The 13,879-nt window shown below is 31.0% G+C and overlaps 8 protein-coding genes and 1 pseudogene across 9 annotated transcripts, besides 1 other annotated feature; 2 read left to right on the forward strand and 7 right to left on the reverse strand.

The window, feature by feature from the left end:
* Positions 1 to 11,027: part of a mobile genetic element that runs on past the window's edge.
* TVAGG3_0834510 (KilA, N-terminal/APSES-type HTH, DNA-binding family) lies at positions 1,138 to 1,746 on the reverse strand (the record flags this gene model as incomplete). The annotated part of the gene is made up of 1 exon (XM_051248598.1): positions 1,138 to 1,746. The coding sequence occupies one exon, from the start codon at positions 1,744 to 1,746 to the stop codon at positions 1,138 to 1,140; it is 609 nt and encodes a 202-aa protein (XP_051084073.1).
* Positions 1,956 to 2,420, forward strand: TVAGG3_0834520 (uncharacterized protein; the record flags this gene model as incomplete). The annotated part of the gene is made up of 1 exon (XM_051248599.1): positions 1,956 to 2,420. One exon carries the CDS (start codon positions 1,956 to 1,958, stop codon positions 2,418 to 2,420), a length of 465 nt encoding a protein of 154 aa, XP_051084074.1.
* Positions 2,914 to 4,599, reverse strand: TVAGG3_0834530 (uncharacterized protein; the record flags this gene model as incomplete). Its single annotated transcript, XM_051248600.1, has 1 exon — positions 2,914 to 4,599. The coding sequence occupies one exon, from the start codon at positions 4,597 to 4,599 to the stop codon at positions 2,914 to 2,916; it is 1,686 nt and encodes a 561-aa protein (XP_051084075.1).
* On the reverse strand, positions 4,691 to 5,223 carry TVAGG3_0834540 (Prim-pol domain family; the record flags this gene model as incomplete). Its single annotated transcript, XM_051248601.1, has 1 exon — positions 4,691 to 5,223. A coding segment is annotated over one exon (533 nt), but the record flags the coding sequence as incomplete, so codon positions are not given.
* TVAGG3_0834550 (uncharacterized protein) lies at positions 5,418 to 6,083 on the reverse strand (the record flags this gene model as incomplete). The annotated part of the gene is made up of 1 exon (XM_051248602.1): positions 5,418 to 6,083. One exon carries the CDS (start codon positions 6,081 to 6,083, stop codon positions 5,418 to 5,420), a length of 666 nt encoding a protein of 221 aa, XP_051084077.1.
* TVAGG3_0834560 (keratin-associated protein family) lies at positions 6,433 to 7,440 on the reverse strand (the record flags this gene model as incomplete). The annotated part of the gene is made up of 1 exon (XM_051248603.1): positions 6,433 to 7,440. One exon carries the CDS (start codon positions 7,438 to 7,440, stop codon positions 6,433 to 6,435), a length of 1,008 nt encoding a protein of 335 aa, XP_051084078.1.
* On the reverse strand, positions 8,699 to 9,354 carry TVAGG3_0834570 (annotated as a pseudogene). Its single transcript has one exon. A coding segment is annotated over exon 1 (656 nt).
* TVAGG3_0834580 (uncharacterized protein) lies at positions 9,844 to 10,285 on the reverse strand (the record flags this gene model as incomplete). The annotated part of the gene is made up of 1 exon (XM_051248604.1): positions 9,844 to 10,285. A coding segment is annotated over one exon (442 nt), but the record flags the coding sequence as incomplete, so codon positions are not given.
* Positions 11,028 to 12,884: 1,857 nt separating the features above from the next.
* TVAGG3_0834590 (uncharacterized protein) lies at positions 12,885 to 13,100 on the forward strand (the record flags this gene model as incomplete). Its single annotated transcript, XM_001299395.1, has 1 exon — positions 12,885 to 13,100. The coding sequence occupies one exon, from the start codon at positions 12,885 to 12,887 to the stop codon at positions 13,098 to 13,100; it is 216 nt and encodes a 71-aa protein (XP_001299396.1).
* Positions 13,101 to 13,879: the final 779 nt, after the last annotated feature.

Raw genomic sequence — 13,879 nt, forward strand, 5'->3', positions numbered from 1 at the left:
AATAACATCTACCCTGTCAAAATTGAAGTTGGAGACAGAAGATACGTAGTTTTAAGGGTTAATGGTAAATTCAAGGGGCAATTTGATTACTTCAAGAATTTAATGGATTCATGCACTAAGGAATTTTATGATAATTTACTAACGTATTTTATGCAATATGACCTTTCATCATTTAATGTACGAATCATACCGATGACTGAAGCCAAACAAGATTTAATAGAATTATCAACAAATCCTTTAGATGTATGGATAAATACACATTATGATGAATTGTGTGCAGGTATGACATGTAAAAATGCTCTATTCTGCAAACCATCAGACATGAAAGACAAAAACTTTCAAATGAGCATTAAGGATAAATGTGATAGGAAACAGAGAAGAATAGATGGTAAACAAACATGGTGTTATGTTTTGAAAGAAGAAATGAAAGGATTATATAAACAGATTGAACCAAACGATAATGATGATTCATTTACTGATGATGAAATACCTGTAAATGAAGCTTTATAAAGTATGATTGGAATTTATTTTTGCATTCAACCCATGCTGTGATGTCAAAATGTCATGTTGTCAGTAATTTTAAGAGAAGTTAATTAACCTGGTGACACATGGTGACGTGGTGACACCATCAGTTATTCAAAAATAATTCATAAATGCCTTCCTCCTTTCGTACCTGTTGTCTAAATGTCATGGTGTCACCACGTCACCATGTGTCACCAGGTTAATTAACTTCTCTTAAAAATGATGACAACATGACATTTAGACAACACAGCAGGATTAATGCAAAAATGAATGTTATCGTTTATGTTATCGTTAATGTTATCGTTTATGTTATCGTTTATGTTATCGTTAATGTTATCAGTGTCGAACATAATTGACATGGAGCATTTATGTTATCCTTAATGTTATCGTTTATGTTATCGTTTATGTTATCGTTTATGTTATCGTTAATGTTATCGTTTATGTTATCGTTTATGTTATCGTTAATGTTATCAGTGTCGAACATAATTGACATGGAGCATTTATGTTATCCTTAATGTTATCGTTTATGTTATCGTTTATGTTATCGTTAATGTTATCAGTGTCGAACATAATTGACGATCAGAACATTCTCTGTTCGTGAATGATATCATGACTTCATTCTTCCTCTTTGAAGTTATCGAAATATTCTGTTATTTTTTCCTTCAGTAATGTTAAGTCTTCTTTGAATGTAAGTATTGTACAACCTTTGATGTCATAGTGTGTTTGAGGAAGAGTATTTTTGACAATTTCCTTTATTTGTTCATTCGGAGTCATTGAAATCGGTAAGTTTTCACGATAGAACCAGTTTCTGTCAGATTTATATATCTTAGCTAAGTCATAAAAGCTTTTGTTGTTTCTTCTGACTAAATGTAACATAACCATATCTCTGTCTTCTTCTTTCTCCAACTCTTCAGTATATATCATATACTTATAACTCTTTTCCTTTCCTTTTGGTACTGAACGCGGTATTCTTTTCTGTATGCTTTTGTCTTTGGATTCAATGACTTCATCTTTTGCATGAAGTTTCTTTTCCATCTCTCCACGTTCTGCTTTATATAGTTCATCTAACATCATGAAAATATAACAAGCATAACGAGGTGAATCCCACATTGCTACAGCGTTTACTAAAAGTCTATGAACATAATAACCTTTCAAACAAGGAGCCAAATTCTTGCGATTTTCATACGGAATCTCTTCCCTCGGAAAACCGGGGGAAGCAATCATATGAGGAAATTCTTCTAAAAGTTCTTTTGTCTGTTGGTTTTCAAACCAATGATATGCTTGCTTTGTAGAACGAAGAGCATTTATTATACTTTGCATTTGGTACATGTCATCTTTGACTGAACGAATGAGACGTAACTGTTTGTTATACTGTATGTACTCGTATTCTTCATTGATGGCTTCATGAACGATAGCAGTTGTTGTGTTCTCTGATGTTGACATTACTGTCTTTACATAATAAAGCAGAACGTGGAGAGATGGAAAAGAAACTTCATGCAAAAGATGAAGTCATTGAATCCAAAGACAAAAGCATACAGAAAAGAATACCGCGTTCAGTACCAAAAGGAAAGGAAAAGAGTTATAAGTATATGATATATACTGAAGAGTTGGAGAAAGAAGAAGACAGAGATATGGTTATGTTACATTTAGTCAGAAGAAACAACAAAAGCTTTTATGACTTAGCTAAGATATATAAATCTGACAGAAACTGGTTCTATCGTGAAAACTTACCGATTTCAATGACTCCGAATGAACAAATAAAGGAAATTGTCAAAAATACTCTTCCTCAAACACACTATGACATCAAAGGTTGTACAATACTTACATTCAAAGAAGACTTAACATTACTGAAGGAAAAAATAACAGAATATTTCGATAACTTCAAAGAGGAAGAATGAAGTCATGATATCATTCACGAACAGAGAATGTTCTGATCGTCAATTATGTTCGACACTGATAACATTAACGATAACATAAACGATAACATAAACGATAACATTAAGGATAACATAAATGCTCCATGTCAATTATGTTCGACACTGATAACATTAACGATAACATAAACGATAACATAAACGATAACATTAACGATAACATAAACGATAACATTCATTTTTGCATTAATCCTGCTGTGTTGTCTAAATGTCATGTTGTCATCATTTTTAAGAGAAGTTAATTAACCTGGTGACACATGGTGACGTGGTGACACCATCAGTTATTCAAAAATAATTCATAAATGCCTTCCTCCTTTCGTACCTGTTGTCTAAATGTCATGGTGTCACCACGTCACCATGTGTCACCAGGTTAATTAACTTCTCTTAAAATTACTGACAACATGACATTTTGACATCACAGCATGGGTTGAATGCAAAAATAAATTCCAATCATACTTTATAAAGCTTCATTTACAGGTATTTCATCATCAGTAAATGAATCATCATTATCGTTTGGTTCAATCTGTTTATATAATCCTTTCATTTCTTCTTTCAAAACATAACACCATGTTTGTTTACCATCTATTCTTCTCTGTTTCCTATCACATTTATCCTTAATGCTCATTTGAAAGTTTTTGTCTTTCATGTCTGATGGTTTGCAGAATAGAGCATTTTTACATGTCATACCTGCACACAATTCATCATAATGTGTATTTATCCATACATCTAAAGGATTTGTTGATAATTCTATTAAATCTTGTTTGGCTTCAGTCATCGGTATGATTCGTACATTAAATGATGAAAGGTCATATTGCATAAAATACGTTAGTAAATTATCATAAAATTCCTTAGTGCATGAATCCATTAAATTCTTGAAGTAATCAAATTGCCCCTTGAATTTACCATTAACCCTTAAAACTACGTATCTTCTGTCTCCAACTTCAATTTTGACAGGGTAGACGTTATTAGTTACGAAAATGAAGTTTGCAACGTTCTGAGCAGTTCTTCTGGGTTGATTCTTTTCATTAATTCTAATCTCATTATCCGTTATAATTGATTTCAAAGCGTTGAAGTTTGCGAGTCTGTCTTCACCTACATTCTTGAGTTCATTAAGTACAAGAAACATTTTATTTTCAACTACTGAGTTGAAATTATCCGTTAGCTCACTTATTTCAGTAATGTTTTTACATGAATAACCAGCGAGAAGTTCAGAAATAATGTCTGTAAATCTGTTTTTACCTGTTCCCTGAAGTCCTTTCAAAATAATTGCTGTTTCATTCTTGATTCCAGGATGTTGAATCATTGATGCAATCCAACCGAGAAGGTATTTATACACTTCATCATTATTATCACAAATGGCTTCTTTAATGAAATCCATAAACATCTCGATTTTTGAGTAATCTGGTTTTTCGAGAACGTTGTATTTATAACCTTGAAACGTTGAGAAAACATCTGGAGAATCAGATTTAAAGCAAACACCCTTAACGGTTAATGAGGATAATTGATTTAGTAGTACATCCCATGCTGTTATGGTTTTACCTTCTTTAAATAATTTAATCATTTTAAGTGACTCTTTCATGTTTGATTGAAGAACGAATGATATTTGATTCATTTTGTCGTGGATGTTGTAATCTTTCTGAATGAAGTATTTGTTTCCACAATCTACAAAACGGATTACACGTGATAAATCCTCAATTACTTCAGAACTGTTTTTATACTGATGATTTTCAGCCTTGCGTCTAATATCTGTTATCAAAAACGAGTCATCAAGTTTTATATCAAATGTTATTTTTGGCTTACGTAATAAAGGTAAAACGTATTCATCATAATATTCTTTTTGGTATAGTTTTAGAATCTTCACCAAAACAAATGGAGAAGTCATTAAATGTGCATATCTACTACGTGCTTTTTCAAAATTACTTTTTGCATTTTCAGTTAAATTGCAGAAGTTATAAACGTTATCGTATGCTTCATTAATTAAATGATTAGGTAACGAATTAATTGCTTGAAACAGTGTGAATAATGTTATTTCTTTTTCCAAATTCATGTTTCCACCGTCATTATGTACTTCAAAATCACTAATACCATCAACTATGCTCTGGGCAAGTTTATCGTCAATGTTTACATCTTTGTTTTCATTCATGATAGTCTTTATTTCTTCGTTCTTCTGTTCAACTCTTACCTTAATATTCAAATCATTTAATATATCATTCACTGTTCTAGTTAATGTTGAATCATAACTTCCACGAATGAATGAGTATGTATTGATTGGTTCTGTTGCATTCTTTCGAACTCTTGAATCAGCCATAACTACTAAAGAACGCTTTGAATCATCCATAGAAGTCATGATATCGATATCATAATCATTGCAGGAATAGCATTTAATCATTCTGTTCGAGGTTGAATAGAAGAAATTAGTGTTACAATAAATGTGAAGACCTCCTGAAGCGGTTTTAACGATAACATCTTTATCCGAAAGTTTTGATAGAATGTCTTTTCTAACTGTTTCTTTAAGTTCATCATTGTACGATTTATTGATATCAACATCTATAATCGTTAAATTTGAAATTTTATTTACTAATAAAGCCATACCAGTTTTCCTTCCTCTTCCTCCATCATGTTTGAGGTAGTTATGTAAATCAATCTTATTTTCACCAATTCTTTCGTTGAGGGTTTTAGTTTCTGCCACAACTAATTCCTCAGCTAATGAATCAATAACTTTTTCATCAGAAATGATAAAGTTGCTGTTGTTGTTTGTTGCTGTCATTTATATAGGAATAAAAAAATAAAAATAATTTTAAAACTAACTTTATTTTTGGACTGCATCAAATTTCCTGGACAGTTGTCAAAATGTCATGTTGTCAGTAATTTTAAGAGAAGTTAATTAACATGGTGACATGGTGACGTAGTGACACCTTCAGTTCTTCAAAAATAATTAATTATTGAATAACCTGAAACCATTTACTCACAATATTTTTGTACAAAACGACCCCAAACTTTTAACTTCTTTTCTGCAGCTTCTAATGCTATCTTAGCGAGTTCATATTCTCTAAATTCTCTCTTTAAATTTTCTTGTTCCCATCGGTCTAGTTCGAATGGAGAATCTCTATAACCATAACATATCTCACGTTCATGTTCTAATTGTTTTTCGCGCATTTTTCTAACTTCTTGTTCGGACAAAGGTTTAGCATTCTCTACTGTATCTTCGAGTTCTTCTTCATCTAATTTCACATGAACTTTCTTGTCTATGGAATCCATAATATCTTTGACATAAAATGCATACTTTACAGAGCACCATTCAGCAACAAAATGAACGAGGTCAGGATGTATGTAAATACCTTTGAATTCATTTATAACACCCTTTGTAAGCTCATAAAATGCTTGTTTTGAGGTCGAGCCACTTTTGGCTCCACCGTATTCTTTCAACCAAAACTCAAGAATTTCCTGCATTTTAGCACTATTGAGAAATCTGTTTAAATGGTTTAACTTTCCTACTTCTCTTGCCATCTTTGTTGCATTAATGTAACCATCCTTGTCTCTACGTAAGACTTCAATACCGTTATAAGTGCCTTTTGTGAATGTTTCACCATTAGATTTGTTAGTGAATGTTTTTGCTTCGACCGACATTACTGTTCTTACATACAAAATAAAAAATAAATAAAAATAATTCATAAATGCCTTCCTCCAGGACTGTTGTCAAAATGTCATGTTGTCTCATTTTTTCAGAGAAGTTAATTAACCGAGTGACACATGGTGACGTAGTGACACCTTCAGTTATTCAAAAATAATTAATTATTGAATAACCTAAATCATGAGACTTTGTCTCCGGACTCTTTGAGTCACTTAACGTAAACATTAACGTAAACATTTATTTCTGCAGTTCATCCATTACTTCATTACCTAATTAATTACAGACATAAAATATATTTAGTTCATTCGGTAAGCCTAGACCCTTTGGGTCAAGTCTCAAGTATGTTTATTGAACGCGGTACCATGCAAATACAGTCACAAATGGTGGCATATAATCTTTACCCGAACCTGTTGGATTTGTTGTGAAAGTATGGACATGATTTCCTCCTGGTTCAGTTGGTCGAAAAGTCTTTTTTGCTGAATGGTTATAATCTGGAGATAAAACATCATAGCCAGCTTCATATTCTGAGTTGTATAATGGGTGGTCTCTTAATGAGTGGCTATGGTCGCCAGAAAAGTTTGTAGTTCCTGTATGAGTGTGTGGTGGAAGGTTTGCTTCTTTAATTTTCTTTGAACCACCTGTTTGCTTTGAATATCTAGCACAGTATAAGAATTTATCTACAATCTGCTTCCACGTACCAAAACCTAAAACTTCTGAAGGATTTGTTGAGTTCATTGACGTATAAATAGAACCAACAGGATATAATGTTTGAAGTATTTCATTTTTCATGCTTGTAATCACATCATTTACTTCCGACTTCTTTGCATAATTTTCGTTAACATAAGTTTTATCTGCTTTAAGGTCTAAACATCCTGAAACCCATGCTGTATCGGCTTTAACTTTAAAAGTCTCAAATGTCCATTCATGATACCATTCAACCTTTTCTTTAATTTCATTATCTTTTTCATCCACATAAACCAAATTTGCTTTATTCATTATGTCATTTAGGAAACCTTCTATGAATTCCTCATTTAAATTAAATCTTCCAATCTTCAAAACTTTAGGAAATGCATTTAATGCGTAATATCTCTGTTCTTCTGGTGGAATTGATGTTATATCATCCGTTATTCCTTTAATTTTTGAATTCATAAATAAAATTTCTTTTATATTTGATATCACTGCACCACCTTTGCAAACGAATTCGAAACGGTCATTTTTCAATACTATCTCCAAATCTCCATATTTCAACCTTTGCGTTTGTTCTGCCGTCTTTGAATTATATGCATATATGGCGTATGTAATGGTCTGAACCACCTGTTTGCTTTGCGCCTTAAGTTGCTGTTGTTTAATCATTTATTACGATTTAAAAATAAATATTTAATCCGTTATCTCATCAGCTATTTTCTCTATTTGAAATTGCCATAATATTTCATTCATAAATTCTAAATCACAATCAAATAGGTCAGTTATTCTAAATTTAATATTTGATAAATCTTTTGAATGAAGAATAAATGAATTCCCGGATAATTGAAACGGATATGATAAAGAAAATGTGTTTAAGTTGATGGATAAAATGTTTTGTATTGATGGGTAAGAGTTAGGGTCTAATGTTTGATGTGAAAATCTCATTGGGGTATTAACTTTATCACATTTGATTAAAATGAAATTGGAACCAGTGTCAGAATACAAAACATCCCCAACATCTTTTTCAAAATTTAATATCCCCAACAATGAACGAAGATGAGGAGTACAAAATTTAATTTTCAGCGGGAATTTAATAAGGTTATTTATTTCATCAAGTTCAAAAAGTTTATCGGGTTTTGATTTAAAATTTTCTTCATACCATACGATAAATGATTCATTTAAATAACTTAAAATCATGTTAATATCCCATTTCGCTATCACATTATTTATATACATATCATACGTTTTTTCAAGGTCTAGGACCTCGCCGCTATGCGGCTCGTGGTCATCTTTAATAAATGATATATAATCTGAAGGGTCTAAAAGAATGGGATTAAATTTACCACTCACAGAAACGAGAGTAACATTATAAATTCCGCTAACTGTTAAATTTAATTCACAGTTATTATTCGAAATAATATTGATAATTGACATTTTTTATTACGATTAAAAATATGGTAAAGCGTTATTTTCCAGTGATAAATAAAACTAGAATAAGATTACCTCAAGAATTCATAAATTCAACGAATAAGAAATTCATTCATGTTATAAATTTTAGTGTTTTCAGAAAATATGAGTCAGTGTCATATTCATCAACAGGTTATATTTCACTTCATTCAAATTTAGTTCAATCAAACCCATATAATGACCATTTCATAAGATTTTCAGATGGTATTAAAATGTAATTGATAGATTAAAATATGAACAGATTGACAATATCGAATTTTTGGAATTTTGGTTTAAATATCCCGATGGAAAAAAGATTGAAGTTAAAGATAAAGCTGATACTAACAAAAACAATTACAATGACCGATCCGGATAGTGGGGAACAAAAAGAAATAAAACAAACGATAGAACCTGGTGAAAGGTCAATTATTATTGATTATGATTCAAAGGATTATTATTCGATAATGTTAATGCTTGAATATTAAATAGCCTTAACAAAGAATTTTTCAAGTGATATTTTATATTCATCAACTATTTTATTATAAATATCATTATATGTTAAATGAAGTTCAGTTGTTGTTCCGTTCTTTGATATCTTAATTGTGCTAATATCCTTTATAGGATTTATTTTTGCAACTGTTCCGCAGCATGAAACCTCATCATCTATGAAAAATTGAATCTTAACGTCTGAATCTTGAACATCACAAAGAATGGCGATAATGTGAATTAATGATTCATAAGGTAAAATAATTAAACCGGATTGGTCAATTAAATTTATTATTGAATCATAATTATTAATTATTATATCACGGTAAATTTTCATTAATTCAGAATTAATGTCTATTTTATATGGGTTATCAAGTGGTGCTGGGTATGTTGGATAAGTGGGAATTTCAACAGGTTCTTTACCGGGTTCAGATAAAATGATTGGGTCTCCATCTTCTTTATTTTGCTCCTCCTCCTTTTTCGGTAAGTCACGAGTTAATAAATTGGTTGAGTTGCTGACCTTGTTAATTCAGGGCTAACATTAACTTTAACATTTTGAATAATTCGTGATTTATCATCATTTACGTTATAACCAACCGTAATCTCTGCTTTTGCGTTAGTGTTCTTTTGACTAGTGAAACGTCTTCTCATTTATATTCGAATAAAAAAATATATTTAAACTTTTATTTTGCTGGAAGTTTTGAATCTATTATTCCCTGTATTTGTTCATGAAGTTGATTTTTAGCTGGTTCATTGTAATTAATAGACCTAATATATTCATTAATTGCATTCTTATAATCATCTGATTTCTCAAATTTTCTTTTATCTGATTCCTTAACTAAATCATAAGTTAAACCTCGTTGCTGATATAATGGTTTCTTAATTAAATCTTTGAATGCTTGAGATAAAGCACCTGATGCAATTCTTGCTACTATAATTGGTTGGAATTGCTGTTTAAGTTCATCTTTAACATTTGCGAAAACTGGATCGAATAAAGCAACTTTAAAGAATTTCTTAGCTGAAATTTCAGGTCTAATATTGCATATTTACCATCAAACTGGTTAGAATATCGTGGTAATCCATCTGGTCCCTCTTCAATAGCATTTAATTCTTCATTGAAATAAGAATATGGATTATAACGGTATGAATTAATTGGACCATTTTCACCTTCTCCAATGTATTGTTTAACAGCTTTTCCATTTTCATCAAATTGCATAGGATAACGTTCATTATATGCTTTACGTTTAGGATAATCAGTTATAGTTAATTTGTAACCATTTATGACTTTAATATTACCTTGACCATCAGTAACGAAAACTTCATTTATACCATCAGGTTTTCCATTTGGACCCGTAATGTCTGCTTCGTGTGCTTCCCAATTTGGACCATGACGTTTGGCATATGCTTGAGCTTCTGGTAATGTTAAAACGTTTCTCATTTGTTTAACATCTTTTTGAAGACCAGCAACAATATGAACTAATTCTTTCATTCCATCAGGAACTTTCATAGTTCTATTATATGCACCCTTTTTGTTTGTTCCTTGTTTTAATGGAACCTGTAGAAGATTTGCTATTTCAGTCATGTTTAATTATAAATAAAAAATAAAAATTAATTATAAAAAGTTAATCAAATTTAACACCTCCTTTATTTAAATCAACTATTATTTTCCCATGTTCACCTAATTGCTGATATTGTGTGTAAAGTTCATTAATGCTCATTGGTAAATTCACTTGATAAAGCATAACGTTCAACTGTTGACGACTAAACCCACTGAAAATGAAAAGTGTTGATAGATTTGATTTAATGTTTGTGCTTAATGCTTTGAAATATTGAACAGCCATAAAGAATGAACACTGAATGTGTCGACATTGAGTTAATAACTGATTAAAATATGATTTCTCATTTGTTATTAGTTTTGATTTCACTGCATCATCTAGAAAAATGAGTGAATGCAAAAATTCTCTATCAAAATTTGAAATAGAAAGTGTTTCAAATAATTCATCCCGTTGTTTATCAATAATTTTATCCTCTAATCCTTGCTTCTTGATTGTATTATATAATTCTTTATACATTAAAAAGTTTTTTAAATAATCTTCTGCTTCTTCTTGTGATAAATAAATAATTGGAATTTTGATTAAATGCTTTAAAGATTCAAATGTATCATCTGAAGGTGAACCTGAACGGTTGATATAAATTAACACATGTGAATAGGGGGAAGTGTTAGCAATAATGATAATTTGTTTTAATATCGTTAATGTTTTACCTTTATTCTGTTTACCAATTGCTGCAGTGATTGAATTTATGTAACATTCAGAATATGGAATTTTCATTAATTTTTCCTTAGATAGAGCATTTCTATTATCACTCAATGCTTCATTAATCATATCATCTACGTATGTATTATATACTCCTGCTAATTCTTCATAAGGGGTGGATGAATTTAAATCCATTTAATCAAAAATAAATTTATAATTTTAAACATTTCTATTCATCAATATTTCATCATATGAACTTCTATACTGTGGTGGTGTACCTGTTGGATGATATTTCAAACCTTCATCCGGTGTCCATGTCCAATATGTAGTCCTAGTAAACCAAACCTGAGGAGGATTTGTCACCTTTGAACAGTAAGTATCATTTTCACCCTGAATGATTGGATAAGCTTTCACTTGTACTGTAACTTGTGAGTTGAAAGTTTCTAATCCATCAAAGAATATACCCGCTCCATCACGTTGAACTGGAATAGTGCATAAGAATGAAGTTTGGTCTTTCCATGTTCTAGCTAATGGTGTGCCATCATCTGCATTCAGTGGTCTAGTTAATGAGTCCTCGTATTCTTCTGTGCATTCATTCACTCCATCTAAATCAGAAGCTTGAAGCATGCGTGTAAAGAATATGTCGCCCACTGTGGACATCGCTTGATCGGGGAAGTTTCTGGAATCTATAGTGACCTGAAGACCTCGAAGCATTGGATTTTCTAAACTGTTTTTGCATTGCATTCTTCGGAAATGTTAACACAACATCTGTAACATTATGAAGAGCGTATGAGAAATCTGAGCTGATACCTTCGGGAGTGATGCAACCCCCATTTAGTGAACGAACGTCAATATGTTGAGCTGGAATCATGAATGGATCTTCCTTACTGAATAAATGTGGTATTGCTTTAACTGATTCTTCAATTAAACCGTATCCTGGTGTAATGCATTTATCCTCTAAAACTTCCATCTTTGTGCATGAAATAATAACGTCATCAACTGTTGCGTCAGCAGATGTAGCGGCTAAGCTTGTAATTAATTTGGCAGGAAGTCGATTTGTTGGAATTTGCGATCATATTTATAAACATGATTCATAATCTTTTCATAATTTTCATCAGTTATCTTTGCATAAACGTAATTTTGTAAATCAGCAACTCTTAACGGGTCAACCTGACAAAATACTAAAGTATCCCTGAAAACATAATATTTAAGAATGATATCACCAAATGATTTAGGATAATCATCGAACGCCTGAAATGCTAACAAATCATTTACCGGAATAATCATATCAAAAGTGACATCAACTTCTTCATTTGCTTTCTTGAAAACTTCTGAAGGGTCAATATATTTACCACATACTGAGTTATCATATTTTTGAACATTATTATATAACGAATGAACAAACTTTTTAACTTTCCTTTCTGATTTTGGTTTATATGTTGCAAATGCGAAAGATTCACGGGCGCAATCCATTTGAAGATAACCGGCATCACCTCTTTCGGTTTCTACTTCTAATTGTTTAAAGCTTTGATTTGATGATTTGTAACCAACGAATAAACGCATGCATTTAAAAGCGGCATCACATGTGAAAGCTTTATTTGAAACTAGAGTTGCTTTAACTTTGCGTTTAATATATGTGTCACCTAATTGGTTCACATCATGAGCCGGGTTTGTAATTCTTAAATGAGTTTGTTTATCATCAAAATATGGAGCATCAGAGTCATAGCATGAACTTTCAAGTTCTCTATAATATCTTCTACCATCATTCTTTGCGAATATTTCATTTATCTTTTCGAATGAATGAAACACATTTCCATTAATCGGTTTAGTGTTTGGCACCAAATAGTTAGTCGTCATTTATTAATAAATAAAAAATCAAAATTAAAAGATGAAAATGAATTTTTAATTTTAATGAAATAATCAACTATGGCTGCAGGATTCTTTAAGAAACTGTGGAATAAAGTAAAAAGAGGAGCGAGTAAAGTTTGGGAAACATTGAAGAAGGGAGCAAATTGGATATTTAAGAATAAAGAAGCAATTAGTGACGTTGCTGAATCAATAACGCCAAAAGCTGCCCCAATAAGAGAAGTTTTAAATAAAGGAGAAAAAGTTTATCAAAGACTTCAACCGATACTAAGATAAAAATAATTTTAAAATAATTTATTTTTCCACTATCTACCCCCTATTTTATTAAGTATTCCTTCAGCTATTCCACCAATTGCGTTACCTGCTTGTGCTCCCATCGCTGGATTACCTGCTTTAGTACCTAATACTCCACCTATGATAGTTCCTGCCGTTTTCGCTACTGGTGCCAAAAAGTTTGCAATGGGTTTAATAATCTTTTTATGAACCCAACCTGCAGCTTTCTTAATTCCATCCCATAATTTTTTAAAGAATCCTGCCGCCATTTATGATTTAATATTAATTAAAAAATATATTTCATCACTTATATTCTAATTTTTATTTAATGATAAATGAAACCGATTTTAAAAATAAATGAAACAGAGGAGGAAGAAATAAATGAAAGTGAAAATGTTCAACAAAAAATAAACGTTGTTAAACCAATAACTGAAATAAAATTTTTTTCATCTGTTGAAGAATTTAATGACTATTATGCTAATAATAAAAATTATTTGAAGAATTGACAACATGTAAATTGAATAAAATGTTTAAAGTTTATGGATTCAAAATTTCAAAAATAAAGGGGGTGGTTAGTTTGAAATCTATTCCTCAATCAAGAATCACCTCATTAATGAAAATAGATGATTTAACAAAAAGAATAGAAGAGATTGAAGAAAGAATGAATCAAATAATTGATTTCATAAATTCAAATAATCATTAGTTTCTTAAATAATATATCCTTTATTTCCTCGTTTGTGAATCCTAATGTTTTCACGTTGTTAGTTTTGACGCTCATTTCT

The sequence above is a fragment of the Trichomonas vaginalis genome, chromosome VI (genome assembly GCF_026262505.1).
Source record: "Trichomonas vaginalis G3 chromosome VI, whole genome shotgun sequence".
Taxonomy (NCBI): Eukaryota; Parabasalia; order Trichomonadida; family Trichomonadidae; genus Trichomonas; species Trichomonas vaginalis.